A 17,906-nucleotide genomic window follows, 5' to 3' on the forward strand; every position below is an offset into this window, starting at 1 on the left:
ACAATTATGACATTATCATTTTGACAAAGTCTTGCAGACAGATTTGCAAATACTCAAAATACCACCTTTTTGGCTGCTGTTGTTTGGGAGAGACAGCTTCACCTGCTGAGGACAACATAAACCTTCATTTCACAGCTGGTAATAATGGAGTGATAGGTGTTGAGTACTCATGGATCATATGTTAAAATGTTGACAGGAATTGCCTTAAATTACTGGCTAAACACAGATCAGACCAACATGCAAGTTCAGCTCTATATAAACTCTTAAAGCAATGATGAAAAACCTGCAGGGCTACTTTGCGGAAATACTTTTATCCGTTAATAAATTCCAAAGCCAAAGATGATGAGTGGTGCAGTAGCTTATGTAGTTGTGGGACCAACTTGATGGTGGTTTAATTTACTATTATTCACTTTGATTTGTGACTCTTTTTATCATAATTTTGTGCTGTCAAGTCAACTGATTGATTCATAGGCTGTCTGCACGTGACCACATTTAGAAGGACAATAAACAGCAGTAGGGAGCTGCCAACAGTTATGTCTGTATCTTGTCCCTGCTGTGGCTTCCTGTCATTTGAGGCCTGCCTGAGGCTCACAGGGAGTGAGATCATGGGAGAGGAAGAGAAGATGCCACTTGATGTCATTAAATACTTGACAAATAATAAAAGTTCAGTTGGAGTTCTACATGAAAGACAGCGACATTTATATGCTTTGATATTTTCTGGTATTATGTAGAGAAGATTTCCCACATTATGTCCTGCAGCAGTATCTTGGGCTAGTAGCTGCCAGTCAACAAGCGTTTCAGTAACTTATCAAGTGTAATAAGCTCATCGTATTTTTCAAACCTCAACAAATAATGTTTTCAAAACAGAGATGTTTTCTCTTGTGTGTGTGTGTGTGTGTGCTAGCAGGGAACACTTTTCCTTTTTTTTTCTGCATGATGTAGGTACAGCAAGGAGAATTTAGCTTAGCATACTTTAACAGCTGGCCCTCACTGTGACAATAAAGCTTGTATGAGAGACTAGAGAGATGCTACATCAGGCTAGCAACCGGTTAGCTTGATTTAAATTCTGAAACAAGGAAAAGAGCTCCAGTGTTGACTAACATGTCAATTGGTAGCACTAATTAGTTTGCTGTTTGCATCAGAGAAGATGAAATTTACTAAAATGTTTAAAATTCCCTAATTTTATTTACATTAGCATTTTATAGTTGGTCTAGATTGCTATCATATGCAGGTAAAGAAGTTAGCAATGTTGCACTAAAAAATGGGCACCTTAAAACAGGAGATCAACACATATTTTGTAATAGATTATTTCAATGGTATCATTAAAAACAATGGCTTTTAATGGCTCTTGAGGACGGTGGGGTCTGTGAGCATAGATAAGAGCCATCTCCGCTTTGCTTCAGCCAGGGTTGCCCCTCAGGCAATTGCGGTGACACGTAAACAGACTTTCCTTAGCTTGACTAATAAAATATATTCACCTCCTATCACAAGAAAACAAGCCTTGTTATCTCAAGATAAAAACATAAATGTATCCATTCTCATGACTAACCAGTCATTTCAGTTTTTTTCATAAAGCACCAATACACAACAAAAGTCATCTCAAGATGCAACTCAATTCAATCTAATTACGATCTAATTCAATAAAATCTAATTATATCATAAAAATGATCTATTTGATGAGTCCAATTTATATAATGCCATTTAAAAACGTTGCTTTGTTAAGGAAGCCAATGACTTGCGTCAAGTCTGCTCTTTCGATTTCACAAAGAACACAAGTAGGCCTAAACCTGCTGTCTGAGAACAAAGTGCTCTGTTGGGAAAATACTGACATGAGTTCTATAAGATAAGAGGGAGCTTGGTCATTATGGACTTTAAATGTGAGGAGAAGAATTTTAAATTTGATTCTGGACTTAACAGGGAGCCAGCGGAGAGGGGCTAAAACTGGAGAAATATGATCTCTCCTGTTAGTTCTCATCAGAACTCTTGCTGCAGCATTTTGGTTCCGCTGGAGGCTTCTCAGATGTTTTTTGGGACAGTCCAACAGTAAAGAATTACAGTAATCTAATCTTAAAGTAACAAATGCATTTTCAGCATTACTCTGGACAGGATGTTCCTAATTTTAGCAATATTACCAAGGGCTAAAGTAGGTAGTCTTATAAACCTGTTTTACATGTGAGTGAAAGGACAGACCCTGATCAAAAATAATTCTAAGGTTCCTCACTGCAGTACTAGAAGCCAAGGAAATGCCATCTACGGTAACAGCATAGCTGGATAGTGTCTTTCTGAGGCGCATCCAGTCCTTTCTATTTCTAAGACATGCTTGTAGTCAAACCAACTGAGTGTGTTCCCCTGCCCTCATGGATATGTATAGCTGACTATAATCAGCAAAGCAGTGGAAATTAATACTACCTAATGGAAGTATACAAAATGAAAAGTATTGGTCCAAGCATAGAACCCTTCAGAACTCCATGACTAACTCTATTATCATTAACTCTGGCTTTAATCCCAATCCCAATCAGAATCAGAATCAGAATCAGAAAAGGGTTTTATTGCCAAGTAATTTTTACATCACAAGGAATTTGGCCTGGTCTGTTTGGTGCCATAAGAACAAAAAATATAATAATAATAGAGTAAAGTAATAAATGTAAAAAAATTAAAAAATTTGTACAAAGTATTTGTAAGAAGAGTGCGTTAATGTATCTTCCTGTCTGTGCAATAAAACTTCATCTCTGCTAAGGAACACACACAAACATCTGCAAGTTCACCCCAAAGCCCAAAAGATCTGCTGCTAACGTCCCAGAACGAGATGCTCCAGGACACCCACATATGTTCTTTGCCCCAACTGGTCAGAGCTTTTCTAGAGGCATGAAGAGGACTTACTTAATATTAGACCGGTGGTCATGATGTTATGGCTAACCATAACCTGAATTTTTTGTTAAGTAGAACAGAGACAGGAGAGTGAAACACTATCAGCATTCATTTCCAAAACTACTCCCACCGAAAGTTGTAACAGTTTGACTGAGAGAGTGTAAAGAGTCTCGTCCAAAATCTTTTCTTTGTCTGCTCTATTTCAATGTGGAATTTAGTCAGTTGACATTAATCTTCACATCTGTGAAATGTTTAGTTAAGTATTAGTCACATCTGGAACAGTTAAACTGGAGGCTGACAACATCCATATCAGCAGCAATGTTGATGTCACAGGGTCAAAAAGTCCATCAGCGGCAGGAGATAGAAGAAACATTCTTCACTTGGATGGGGTACTCTATTCTGGAGCAGTGTTAGGTTGACTCACACGCTGGGAGGAATGCCTAACCTCTTTGCTAAAGGTCTCAAGCCCTGTATGGCATCAGACCACACTGTGAAAGTTTTCAAACTGGGTTCGAGCTGCAGCAAAGAGTAGGAACAGTTGACAAGTACAGAGTGGAACAAGACCAAGTCCATTTCAAGGCCTTTAGGCCCTGCCAAGCATGAGATAGATGGGATTTTTTTTTATCCATTTGCATGCCTGTTGGTCCTCCTTATAGTGTATTCTTACAAACAAAATACACTGCTGAGTATGGTCTCCCAGTGTGCAACCACTGCTTTTTAACATGAAGACATGGGGGTCTGACTTGGCACACAGGCTGGCTGAAAGGGGGGAGTTTAACAGGTAGAGCTGGTTTAAAGAAACACTCCCTGCATTAATGTCCAAGAGCTTGAAGACCAGTACAGACTTACTGAAAGGCAGTTTTACAGATGATGCATTATTTCATGGAAGACTGAGCTTAGGCAAAGAATAGGTATGATCCTGTTGCATTTTTCTGCAGTGACTGTAAAACATATTTTTACAACCACGTTCTCTTTTAAAGCTTCCCATGGGCTGGGTGGATGTGCACTGGGTGGAGATACAAAAAGCCAAATGTGTTGGTGTTTAAAAGAAATACATTCTAGTAAAATTCCTCTTAAGACACACTAGTATAACTACCCCATGTAATAAACTACTGATCAAAACTCCTGCGAGGCAGAGTGAGGCACATTTTCCCAACAAAACTGCCAAGCTTTAAACACATAGGATGACTATGATTTTCCAAATTCTGAGTGTGCCTCAGTCCCACAATAAACTTTAACACAAGGGCATTCATTGTGCAACTATATCATTACTCTTAATGCTCTTCAAGTAGCACTTTGTAAACATGTTAAGATGGGAAGGAAAGCGTTGGTAGCAAGGGAAATGTGCATATGAATCAGCTAAATATGTGTTATGAGATGAAAGCAAACAATAAACAGAACTGAGTTTTAAGTCATATTAGCCACCCATTAAACAAAGAAACTTCTTTTACAAAAATATTTGCTACAGTACACTGCCACCAGGTGCTCGGTTCCTATACACCAATCAGCCATAACAATATGACCACCCACATGAAATTGAGTGGGCTTTCCTCATGTCTCTAAAGTGCTCTGACCGGTCCAGGCACCACCGGTTTGTAACAATACATCTTTATGGCCCTGTGGGTTTTTTGATGGTGTCTTTGTGAATTGGGCTTGCCTCCCACAGACGCCATTAGTGTGGAATCTGAGGGGGTTTGGAGGCCGGATCAAAACTTCAGATTTTTTTGTCCTGTTCTTTGAGCCCTTTTCTAAGCGGTTCTTGCAGGGTGCCACTGTTGTCCCGCTGAGGGAGGCTGCTACATTAACAAAGAGCTGTTGCTATGAGGGGGGTGTGACTGGTCTGCAAAAAATGTAGGTATGTGGCAATTGTCAAAGTGACATCCATGTGAACGCCAGGATACAGGTTTTCCCAGAAGAAATCTGTGTTGTAACAAGATGAGCAGAGCCACTAACTTTATCTGTCATTGGTTTTTAATGTTATGGCTGATTGGTGTCTGCTTAAACAATGAGTTGTCACTTGTACGGCAAAATACCCTCTAACACTGAACACTCCTCAGTCTAATGACTGATATTTGAACCTGATTCAAAACCACAGCGAGGCAGATGTTGCACCCTGGGAAAGTGATTTATCATGTCTTAAACCGTTTAAATTCATCATGCACTTGTTAAAGGGAACATGCATCATCAGCAGACTTGTTTTCTCAACATTCTGGTTATGAACAGAAATCCAGTAATGGATTAATGTTGAAGGATTCCTGCAAAGACAGACTCATTTAACAGTTTTGTAGATACAAATGCTTTGTTCATGGAAGTACACTGGACAGTGCGGCTGAAATGTTTTGGCACTCCTAGCATTGCACAAAGACCAAGTAACTGAAATTATGTGACCATAGTAAAGCTTTCCACTGAATGACTCACGGCAGACAAACTGGGTTTACAGCACAGCTCTGTGCCCACAGTGACTGTGCTGGCTGATTCTGTTACAGAGTTGGGTTGTAGTCAGTGTCTCCTTACAGAACAAGCTCTTAAAAACTGTTTTATGGAGTCATATTCATGAAAAAAAAAAACATCCATTTGGGGGTTTTCAATATGACAATACTACCATCTAGAGGACGGGCTGTTTCCTGGTCCCTTTAAACCTTACATTTATCTTTGACAGAATACAGTATTTAATTTTACATAATACACATATTGTTTCATGTTTTATGGTCTTGCAAGTAATCATGAGCATTTCTGAAAGCAATTGTTCTTAACTTTCCAAAAGTAGATGTTCCAACACTACACGGGTCCACAGGAAAACAAGAGGAAAGGATTTAAAGTCAAAAATCATCAATCACAAAATGTTTTCTTTTCTTGTAAGTTTCAGTGCTTCCAAAGAAAGCTGAATCAAATTCAATTTCAATTCAATTCATTTTTATTTATATAGCGCCAAATACAACAAATGTCATCTCAAGGCACTTAGATAGTAAGTCCAATTCAAGCCAATTGGAATTCAATTAATTAATAATAATCATAATTCATAAAATGTGAAGCCTGAAAAAATAACAGTGGCTCTGTGACTGTATGTGTGTTCCCTCCAGCCTTAGATATCACACTAATTGTAGCCCAGTACAACCAGTGCAAAGTCAGATCTTCCGTACACACTGGGTGAGCCACAGTCTCAGCTCACTGAAGTGACCAGCACTTTGAGGCATAGATTGCAGCCAAGATTGATGAAAATGTTCTCAACTTAACCAAAAACCACAGCATTCCTTCCTGCTGGCTGAGACACCATGTCATGCACATAAAACTACTGCAAATATGCAAATCCTGATGTGCACACCAACAGTTATTTTCATTCCACAGAAAACTGCTCCTGATAAATACTTGGACATCTCACCAAAGACTTATTTCCTGTATATATCATTTTCCTTTGCTGCTATTGATTATCACAGATTACTGACACGTCCTGAAGCCTCTTCTTCTCAAAGGGAGAAATGCACAATAGCACAATCACCGTTTCTTTTGTCTGGATTATTGGACCCCTTTTAAAGATGCCACACATCTTCTGAACATTCTGACCTTAAATTAGTATTTTTCAGACCATTAAATCAGGTGAAAATTAACTTTGTTCAAGGTCTGTCTGTCTCTTCAAATCTGCTTTAATCCATCAACAGAACACTTAAAATAATTCAACCACAACCAAGTGGTCCTTCAGGGTTTTCTTTGACATTAGCGCAGGTAGAACTGTGTCATCTTTTTAGTGTCTGAATCTCATTTAGTTAGTTAAGGAGCCATGTGGTTATACTATGATGAGGAGACACCATGTCAAATTGACTTCAGAAGCTATAGGAAGTAAAGAATTAGTGACTAAAATGAATCATCACGAAGACCCAGTGGTAGAACCTCAGCCATTTAATGTGTTTTTTTCCGTTTTACTGAACCAGGAGAGCAGAGCAAAGCTAAAACAAAGAGTTTTCGGTTGAGCGTGAACAAACTACAGTGTCGTACACTTATGCAGAAGTCAGCATGGGTAACACTGGTGTATTATCATCAAAGACCTCTAAAAGTACACTTATAAGCCGTCTTGGTAAGAGCACAAGACACAAACTTAGCTTGTTTTTTCACTTTAAACACAGTAAAAATTGGACGTTTCAAAATATTGCTCAAGGCCCTCTAATTACATTTGGATAGTTTAACTTTTTCCCCATTCTGGTAAACTTTAAGCAAAGTGACAATCTGTGGCAGACCCAACGTAAACTGAGAGCTGTTGCAGAACTAAATAGAGTTTATGTTTGATTTAGGTCACAAACACTTTTTCCCCCATCCAGAGTGACTCAAGGCGTCACCAGTAGTGAGCTGCACTACACATTTTTGTGTTCCAACAGTATGTGTCAATTCCATCTATTTAGATGCACGAGGTGTATGAGGTGAAACTGCAGAAAACAGCTGCCAGCCAAACTTTAATCACAGACGACACATGAAGGCAAATCATTTATTACCACTTTAAGTTTATAGGGGAACCACAAGTACTTTAAAAGAAGGTTATACAGCGCTGTACATTTGGAAGAAGTACCGACTGGCTGGTAGTCATATCTTCTCCCTTTAAATACTATTCAATTAAATGTTCTATAATCTTATAATGATACAGTGATACAATAAAAGCTTGTGTAACTGGTCCTGCAGCTTTACTGATATGTCGATGTTGGGACTGTTATTTCCTTGTAATTTGTTTCTTTTCCAAAAAAGGAAAATAAAAGTTATGATCAAAAACCATACGACAGGCAGAAACTGCCAGGCTGTAATCCTGTATAACTCCCAATTCACTCACACAATAGAGAGAAAGAGAGACAGAAAGGGAGAAGGAGAAATAGAGAGATACAACTGTAATGTTCTGAAGGCTGGTCCGTGATGGAAATGGGCATCAGTTCATAGTAAGGAGCAGAGAAGCACAAGTTATATTTTGCACTTTCTGCAGCCTCGACTCTTACTCTGCCCGACCACCGACCCGCTTGAAGGCTCACTTCCATAGCTGTGTGCTCAGAGTCTGGCCAGATCCAGCGGCGGCCCAACCGCCCATGGCCGACGGAGGCTGACCGAAGGCCATCTGGCCTCCCGCGCCATTCAGAGTCAACCCTGACATCTGCTGGTTCACCTGAGGAAGTTACAGAAATCAGTACACTGAGTAACACTGGAGCATTAACACCAAAACTGACTCCAATAATGCACTAATGAGCCTTTACATGGCTTTAAAAGCAGTGAGTGATTTCTAAAATTTACAGCAACATGTTATACTAATAATAACCCTGTGGCTAGACCATAGAAATGGATTACAAAAGTCCATTCTACACACTCGCTTTGTCCCGATTCCATACTGCATGTCAGCTGTATACATTGTGCAAAAGGTGTAATTTCTATAAAACAGTATTTGCAGTTAGTATACAAAGAAAAAAAAAGTGCAAATGGTTTTATACAGTGATATAATTAACAAATACTTCAGCAAACTAATACTTAAGACTTTAACAATGGCTTCTTAGTTCTGTTTTACTATCTTATAAAAGTAGCTTTTATTTTTTCCAGCTGTGAACAGCTCCTAACATCTTGCACTCTTACGGTTTTTAGCATGAACACTGTCACTTTTCAACTTTCAAAGCACCCACCAATCTGCTTGGAAAGAGTTAGTATTAAGGTTTAGGGACCCGGCCCTTGTTCTGACGTCATGTCTGTGCTGCCATCTAGTGGGTACCGCATGTCATTTACAAACACTGTATGGGAATTCTGCAGTGCATTTTCACATTGTGAGACTATTTACGCAACTAGAGGTACCACATACACACACATCAATACAACCCACAATGCAACAGCACAAGCTTTAATGTGGAGTTACTTCTAAAATGCTAAAGCAATCACAGCAGCTCAAGCAGTCTCCATACCTGACCCATGTTCCACTGAGCCTGCTGCCCTGGCTGGATGGCGTACATGCCCTGAGCGGGCACCATGCCGGCTGGCATCGCACCACCCTGTGGTCCCATCATCCTGGGGGCCATGCCCATCATACCAGTTGCGGGTGCATTCCCCATGAACCCGTTAGGCATGGTCATTCCAACCATCATGCCCTGATTGGGGCCCATCATGGCTGCGCCGCTCTGAGCCATCATAGCGCCCATGACGGTGGTGGGTGGCATGGCTGTTCCCATGCCATGAAAGGCCTGATAACCAGCGGGAGTCTGGACAGGAAACTGCATCTGAGAGGGGCCCATGAACATGCCAGCTGAGAGGAGAAGAGCACATTCAGAGTGAGGAAGGTATAGAAGGATTTCCAAAATTCAGAGCCTGTTAATCAGGATGAGAGGTTAGGAAGGCTGCGTGACTGCACTGCTAAATACAAGCAGGTACGTACTTGCTTTTTGTACATTCATATTTAGTGATGTTATCATAGTCACCGATCTCAGTTCTGCCTTAGAAAGATATTCCTCTTGGGGTTTCTAAAGTTCAATGCCTAATAAGGCATAAGCAGTTCCTGTTCACCCGTAGATGTACAGACTGCTGTTGGATGAAAACTGATATGGAGGAGATTTAAAAAAAAAAAAAAAAAAAAAAAAAAAAAAAGAAGTGAATATTACCACTGTTTAAATTAAAAAAAAGCTGTTATTAAATGTCTAATGAAAGCTTTTTCCCAAAGAGACTAATCTAATTCCAGATTTTGCCCGTTAAAAGCACAGCTGTTACTTTGCTGCTTGTTTCTGGACAGCATCCAGAGTTTGGATTTCAACTTTGTTTTGGGGAAAATCACGTTAATGTTTCAAAATCCATGTAAATAACAGTATAGTGTGAGCAGTATGGCCATAATGAGATTTCAGTTTGGGGTCCTTACCAGAGGGGGCCTGCTGGGACATGCTGTTGGTTCCATACAGAGACAGAATAGAGTCCTTGGACAGAGGTTTCTTGGCCCCGTCCTCAGTTTTAGTGGCGCTACTGCTGTCACTGAACAGGTCAAAGTCTCCCTGTCCTGACCCTGAGCTGGCTCCGCCTCCTACCGCCCCTGCTGCTGGAGCTTGTGTCGGAGTGCTGGCTGAGTTACTGGAGCTCACCTGGAAGAAGGTGAGAAACCCTGAGGTTTAGCCGGTGCTCGTGAAGACAAAAAGGAACACTGCTTGTTTAAGATGCATCATCACCATGTTTACATGGAGTATGTGAGGGTGTTTGGCTCCGTGTTGAAAACTAACAAGCATGCGACCATAATAAAGAAGGTTCTGTAATCAATAATGCCAACTGTGCTTTGATATAGCTGCCTGCACATTATGTAAGTGTGAGCCTGATAGTAAGCTCACCAGAGTCATGCAGTCTGTTTTCTTACCTTCTACCAAACACGCCCATTCCTGAATATAATTTTACCCTGAATACAATTCTGCTACATTTGTGTGGTGCAGCCAAAAGGCTAAGTCACATTCAAATCCCTAACTAGTTATTTTATTCCAACAAGCGGTCTAAAACTTCAAAGTTTACATCATAACCGATAATACTTTATCTGGGGATCCCCAGGGGTCAATCCTGGGACCCCTATTGTTCAATCTGTACATGCTTCCATTAGGCCAGCTAATACGCACCTGTAGTGTGTCCTACCACAACTATGCAGTTGACACTCAGATCTACTGCCACTGATGGCAGGAGAACACGGGCCTGTAGATACATTGTGTCACTGCATCGAACAGATCAGTGTGTGGATGCAAAACAATTTCCTCCAGCTAAACTCAGACAAAACTGAAATCATTGTCTGTGTCCCACAGAAACAAAGAGAAAGTGTTATCAGTCACCTTGAGACTCTCTCTCTAAAACCTAATAATCAAGTTAGAAATCTCGGGGTAATATTGGACTCAGACCTGAACTTTAACAGCCACATTAAATCAGTAACATCAGCAGCTTTTTACCATCTAAAAAACATTGCCAGAATCAAAGGAATAGTGTCTAAACCAGACTTAGAGAGACTGATCCATGCGTTTGTCTCCAGCAGGTTAGACTACTGTAACGGCCTGCTCACTGGGCTCTCTAAACGGGCTGTAAGACAGCTGCAGTACATCCAGAACGCTGCTGCTCGAGTCCTGACTAGAACCAGGAAATACGACCATATTAGTCCAGTGCTCAGGTCTCTGCACTGGCTTCCTGTCGCTCAGAGAATAGACTTTAAAACAGCTCTGCTTGTGTACAAGTCTCTTCATGGTCAAGCGCCAAAGTACATCTCTGACATGTTAGAGCCATATGAACCAACTCGGGCTCTGAGAACCTCAGGGAGGGGTCTCCTGCTGGTGCCCAGAGTCAGGACTAAACAAGGTGAGGCTGCGTTTCAGTTTTATGCTCCTAACATCTGGAACAGCCTTCCAGAAGATGTGAGACAGGCCTCAACTCTTACAATGTTTAAATCCAGGCTGAAAACAGTTCTATTTAGCTGTGCATATGACACCTGAAAGTATTTTATCTGCACTCTTCACTTTTAAATTAATTAATTAATGATTTTTTTTTTTTTTAATGATTTTATTGCCTTCTTGTGATTTTATGTAGCTGTAAAGCACTTTGAATTGCGTACGAATTGTGCTCTACAAACAAAATTGCCTTGCCTTCTTTAGATTTGTGCTCATCGGAGAAAGCAGAAAACATATCATACATACAGAATGGGGAGACATTATGTGGTCGTCAAGACCAGGGAAAATAGGAGAGAAGAGCATTCAAACTAAATTTCAGGATGTTTCGTATCAATTTAAATGATCAGAATGCAAATGACAGCGTAGGTCTTAAAATATGGCTTTTAAAAAAAAATTAAAAAAAATAAATAATAATAAAAATAATAATAATAATAATGCTGCTGCAAGTTGTAGGATCTGGGGTTAAACTGAACATCTAACTGAATCTGAATCAAACCCATGTAAAAAAGGGGTTTTCATTAAGTAAGTCGATATGAGTCCAAGTCTAAAACTGAGCTGCTATTTGGGGGGAAAAAGCCTGCTTAACAAATCAGGCTAATAATGTTTTGAATGGTTTTATACGCTGGCAAACCAGCGACATGGCCTGGATATTTTAGCTTTGATATAGCAACCATTACATCTTATATGCTGAAAGTTGATTCTCCTCACACATGCTTTCCTTTTTACAGTCTGGCAGAAACGATGGATGGTACCAAAATGAATGTACACATGACCCTAAAAAAAAGTATGGTTGCTAAGATACAGAGTGCCTCATAACAATCAACCACATATAAACGAAGAGATAAGACCTCACCGTAGGCTTAAAAAAATAACTGATGATTGTCTCCATTTTACGAATGATCAATGGTAATTAAAAACAATACATTTATTTTAATGCATGCATTCATTCTTTCCCTCATTTGTTTCCTGCTTCTCTTTTATTTGAATTCAATCCGTCTCAGTATCCGGGTTGCTGTCTTGTGGCCTATCATAGGCCCTTTTATTTTTAGTGCACAATTAATTTCAGTTTTACAACAAGGCTCCAGTCGCTGTAGAGTCCAGCTGAGCAGTTCTCTGAAATCAAAATCAAATCCAAACGGGGGAATCCTTGCTTGGTTTTACCTGAGAAAACTGAGCTGCGGATGTGGATGAAGGAAGGGGGTTGGATACCATTGGGCCGAAAATGTCCAGGTCATTGTTCTGGCTTGTGCTCGTGCTACCATTGTTAGTCGATGCTGTGACTGGTGCGTCTGTGCCAGAGAGGAAGAAAAACTGGTTATACAGGTGGCAGTTAGGCATACAGCATAGGAAACAACATCCTATGAGGCCTCTTTGACTCAAGATAACATAACTCGCTGACAGTTTCCCAGCTATATTCTACCTGAATTTATTTTAAATGTAGACAAGGCTATTTATGATCACCAATGTAAAAACATGCATTTCTTTGTAGATGTTTAACTACAATGCTTTCACACAGCTGCGGGACGGCCCGCACAGTGAGAACATAGTTGAATAAGGAAACATAACAGCAAACACGTCATTTACATAATGCAATGCTCAAATAATAACGTGATGTTAGCCCAAGCACTTGATCACAAACTTCAACATTCAAAGCAGAGAACTGCATATACATTGAGACTGAAATATTCCCATTACAGACATTTACTTTCTGTAAGTGATTCACAATGTAGCCATAAGGAACTATACATGAAAAACAAACCCACAGCAACACAAACAAGTTGCTTTTAATGAAGTTTCCCCATTCTAACCAGTTCACAATGCATCCACTTCTTGGTGTATTCAACACTGAGCCACCAAAAATGTCAAATCTGAATCTACTTCACCTTTTCAAACAAAACAAGAAGTTAGCAGTCTGCCGCTCTTTCGACTGAGTCAGCAGCTGTGGAACTTCCTCTCGTGAACTCACAAAACACTTTCGGTGGTTTCTGATGCAACGTTGTTTAGAGGAACAACATTTAAAAGGACTTCACTGAAGCTCTGATATAGAGCAGAGGGAGACACAGGGAGTCCACGTTATGGATGTAAAAACATTCTCAGGCAACACCTGCAAGCCTCCCTGAGGCCAAGTGTGAAAGGCAACAACAGCCCAACAGTTACGTGCACAGCTGAGTGGAGCTACAGTTACAGCTCGACTTGGACATCTGCTCCGGCCACTGTACATGCATAGAGCCAAATCCAATTGACATAAGTTTATCTAACAGGTACCTCTAATTCTGCCACTTCTAACTCCCTCTGGGGGAGATCATCGAACATGTTATAACAGCTGAATTCACTGCACAGACACCTTTAAGTTACTTAAATTGTGATTTTGTCAGAGCAGTTAGCAGAGCGTGCACACGCAGGAGCCACAACTGCATCATCTGGGTGCGTTGGCTCGGTTTTGAGAAGTTCGGTTCAGTGCGATTTTGGTCAAACTAACATGTTTACACGTATTTTAAAAGTCAGACTAACAGAATAATTAGCTTTTTCTAGTGTCATTTTAAGCACGTTTAATAAAATTCCAATTTACTGTGATTGATAAGTGGCATGCACGCACGATGTGGATACAGATAACCAGGAATAACGAGGCATTCCTAGTCTGTGATGGGTTGTGTACAGGCTCCATAAGTTTAGAATCGTAAAACTGGCAATAAAGAGAAAACAATTATAGTTTGAATCCTACTTTAAATAATAATTCAGTGTATATATTTGATACCCACCAAGGCCTAGTAGATTCACAGAGGGTTCTGAAGTCTTCACAGGGCTGATTTTGGGAGCTGGCCTGGACTCTTCACTCTTTAAGCAGAACAGTTGTAAAAGTCAAAAAGAGGAACAAACCGAGGGAACATCAGAATACAACTCAGAGCCATGAGTTTATGAAGCTTTAATGCAGGAATGCACGCTACTCTTACCTTGGTGTAAGATGACACCTTGCTCCCTCTATCAGACTCCTTCTCTTTCTTACTATCTTTTGGCTGAAATAACAGAGAAGAAGAACAGTGAACAGCTAAATCTGCTTCATACCCAAAGGGTAAACTTTTTGATTCATACATACACTGCTCCCGTTGATCACATTCTTGCTGTAGTATTTCTTCTTCTCATATTTATCCCTGATAAAGAATTCAACTGCTCTGCGTGAAGAGTTAAGAAGAACAGGGCAATAAAAGGGCCAAAATAATTACCTGTAAACCATTTAGGACTCGTGTGTCTGTGCTTGCTGATGGAAAAAAAAGGATACTGGTCTGTTTGAGGTCTTCTGAAGCTGTCTGGAAGGTTGGCTTCATAAAGCTGCCTGGCGTTGGTGTTTCCCATGTCCTGTATACTCTGAAGAAAGGGCAAAACAAAGGTGGAAATGGAGCAGTTATGTCATCAGGGTTATCTTAGCTTACTTTTAGGAAACTATAAAACAGAGTTTGTGCTACAAATTAAGAGCGTGGAGAGACATTTTGTTTGTACATTTCATTGAGCTACGTTTAAAAACGCCGCACTACATCCATTATTTTGTGCTTCATTACTTTACATTGCAGACTTTCTTTGATGCAACATTTTATCTTCCACATGCACAATCAATTTGGATATTTTTGAGCTTTATTAAATGTTTTGTAGCTATGACTTGAATGCTCACTTTGACAGTAATTTTCTGTTAAAAACTGGTCATTATTAAGACTTCCAACTTACATAAGTGCAGAGTACTTATTGCAATAGTGCAATAATAGACTTTAGCCTCTTAAGTTGATCCACTGCTAATGGTCCTCCCATACTGACTCAGACCAACAGAACAACAAAGGCGAAATGGACCAGCCTTGCGTGTGTATACAGCCAGATTCGATCACTATAACAAACGGTGCCGTCGTCACTCAGTTGATTCCTGATTCAGGCTTGATTCTGCAAGTCCACGAGGGGCTGACACGCCTCTGTTTGGCATGTGCGAATTACGACGAGGAACAGCGGCAGGCAAAGGAAAATTATGAACAACATTCCTTTAAAAAGTAAGATCTGCTGTACTGTCGAGCAGCAACAGATGGTTGCTGGCAGAGAAACAATAAAGCCCTGTTTACCCCCCAAAAAAACAGAAGTTGAGATGTTTAAGTTGGAGTCAAAAAAAGACTGTTATGATTTACAGATCATTTAAAGTTTTAATGTAACGTAAACATGACAAAACCGAGCCAATTATTGCTCTTTAATGCCAGTGAAAGGTTTAAAAAAAAAAAAAGTTGGGGCAGACACTCTGCTGCTTCCCCCTCTGTTTACTCTTGATAAGACTCAGCTTTCAGGGCCCATGTTTTGAAAATCTAATGGTTTTCCTGCTACTGTCTGATAACTGATGTCAGCTGCTCAACAGCTGCTTTGCCATATTTCACGTTTCATGATGTATCAAATGCTCACAGTAGATGACGGATCTGGACTCCAGGCACGTCAGTTTGGCACTCAGCCCTACTGAAATAAGCAAGATCTTTCCTGAAAAAGAGTTGGATGGCATCATGTGATCCTCCATAGCTGTTCACATCTCTCAGCATATCAAGAGTCTCTTTTCATGCCTAATCACGTAACTGACTTAGACCAGATCAACTATTTACAGTACTGAATTTCCCCGTTTCAGCATTAGATCGCTGTGGTTACTTAAAAAACACTGTTTAAAACATTTGAAAGTAATTTTATTTCTTTATTTGACCCTACAGCTCAGCTTTTGTTGAGACAATGATGTAAGCAAATACATGTAACAAAAACCCCTTATCATGTTTATTATGGTTGCCTAGAACAGATAACAAAGGAAATGAAATAAAGATGCAGCAGCATATTTTAGAATTGAACAAAAAGAGAAAACTTTACCTGGATTTGTTCTGAGGTCCATTGGTCCAGGTTGACTGACTTCACTCTGGATATGTGTACTCCCAGGTTCCTGTGGATGCCTGCACACCGAATGCAAATAAAAACTCCCAGATTCCAGGATGCCCATCTTGGACCTGTAGATGACAGCACACCATCAGACCAAGGAGGAAAAAAAGCATGAATCGGTTACATCTTGCCTGGACTTCAGGAGCCCAAAGGAAGCCCTGCGCTCTTTACAAATGATCCAACATATAATCAAGACTCAAGTTTACTCGAAAGTCCTGCAGCTGCTTAAACTCGACAGCGGAACAGACTGCGGGTGGTGATGGAGAAGCAGTGGAGCAGTTTAGGTAGATTTACAGAAGTTAGCTTGCTAGTTAGCCACTTAGTTTAGCTTAAGAGGAAGAAATGTCAGCTGACTAGCCTAAGCCAGCTACAATTTAGCCGGTTAGCTTAGGTAAGCTAAATAACGCAGATGCTGTAGTGTTAGTTTGTATCACCGAATGATTTTGAATTTAAGTGCCAACTTTTTAATATAAAAACGTAAAAACGTAAAAATGCCGCACCTTTCGCTTCGCAGTCGGCGCAGTACTTGTTGTCTTCCTCCCTCAGCATTTTGGACAGGATGGCCTGGTGCTGCTCGTTAAGTTTCTGGGCCCTCTCTCTTTCCGAGCGGGTCGTCATGGTCACGGCTCGAGTGGGACTTCCTTAATGAGAGAAACGCTACTTTAATCAATCGTCAGTCGGGAGAAGTTTCCGATAAAATTTCATAATCAGAGGTCTGAAAGCCTCCGACTGGGATATGAAAAACCCCGGAACCGGAATCTCTTCTCCGCCCACAAGAATTTTAGAGCTGACGCGGCGGCCGCACCGGATTGGACTGCGGCTGTGACGTCATTTGACGCATTCTGAAGAATTGAGATTAATATTATCACAAAACACAGATATGACTTAAAAAAAAACTTTATTCAGAAGCCGAACATTTTACCTTTGAAGTACAACGATTCTAATAAAATTGTTGTAGTTTTGTGAAAGCTCTTTTTTCCAGATGACTCACCTTTGCATTTCCAAAACAAATGCCTGCACAAGTCTAACTATGCAAATGAGTCTGCAGTTAAAACAGAGGGCTTGCAGAGAGTTTAGCAAGCCGCTGCACCTGGCTGAAACATGGCTCCAACAACAGAGCTGTCAGTTGAAACAATGGAAAGGATTATAAAACTTCTTCAGAGGGTAATTAAACTCAGAGTGGTGAAAGATGATGGGTGTTCCCAGTCAGCTGTGTCTAAAATTTAGAGCAAGTACCAGCAAAATGGAAAGGTTGTAAAAGGGTTACATGCAGGCCAACCGAGGAAGAAGTCAAAGAAAACAGATAACCTCAAAGAAATATGCCCCAAAATAGAAAATGAACAACAATAAAAAATGAAAAAGAAATGGGCAGACACAGGAGTTGGTGTTTGTGACTGAACTATAAGAAACTGGGATTTCCTTCCAGAAAACCCAAACGTAAACAATCACTAACACGTAAAGAGACGAAAATGAGGTTACGGTGGGCTAAGGAGAGGTAGTCATGGACTGTGGATGGTTGGATGAAATTGATATTCAGGGATGAATCGCCAGTCTGCTTTGGACAAAGAGAAGATGCTGGAACTGTAGTTTGGTTCAGATCCAATGAAACATAAATATGACTGCCTGAAGAACACAAGCACATTTCCACGATCACTAATGATATTGATGGGGTTGATGTCAGCTAAAGGACCAGGAGAGACGGCAGTC

The 17,906-nt window shown here is 40.4% G+C and overlaps 1 protein-coding gene across 1 annotated transcript; it reads right to left on the reverse strand.

Annotated features, from left to right (window-relative positions):
- Nucleotides 1–7,472: 7,472 nt before the first annotated feature.
- Nucleotides 7,473–16,967, reverse strand: LOC142378783 (stromal membrane-associated protein 1-like). The gene is made up of 10 exons (XM_075463661.1): nucleotides 16,700–16,967; nucleotides 16,134–16,267; nucleotides 14,542–14,627; nucleotides 14,359–14,434; nucleotides 14,216–14,278; nucleotides 14,024–14,099; nucleotides 12,426–12,553; nucleotides 9,722–9,938; nucleotides 8,781–9,118; nucleotides 7,473–8,002 (listed from the first exon to the last, which is right to left on the reverse strand). The coding sequence occupies exons 1-10, from the start codon at nucleotides 16,815–16,817 to the stop codon at nucleotides 7,868–7,870; spliced, it is 1,371 nt and encodes a 456-aa protein (XP_075319776.1). The 5' UTR covers nucleotides 16,818–16,967; the 3' UTR covers nucleotides 7,473–7,867.
- Nucleotides 16,968–17,906: the final 939 nt, after the last annotated feature.

The sequence above is a fragment of the Odontesthes bonariensis genome, chromosome 4 (genome assembly GCF_027942865.1).
Source record: "Odontesthes bonariensis isolate fOdoBon6 chromosome 4, fOdoBon6.hap1, whole genome shotgun sequence".
Taxonomy (NCBI): domain Eukaryota; kingdom Metazoa; phylum Chordata; class Actinopteri; order Atheriniformes; family Atherinopsidae; genus Odontesthes; species Odontesthes bonariensis.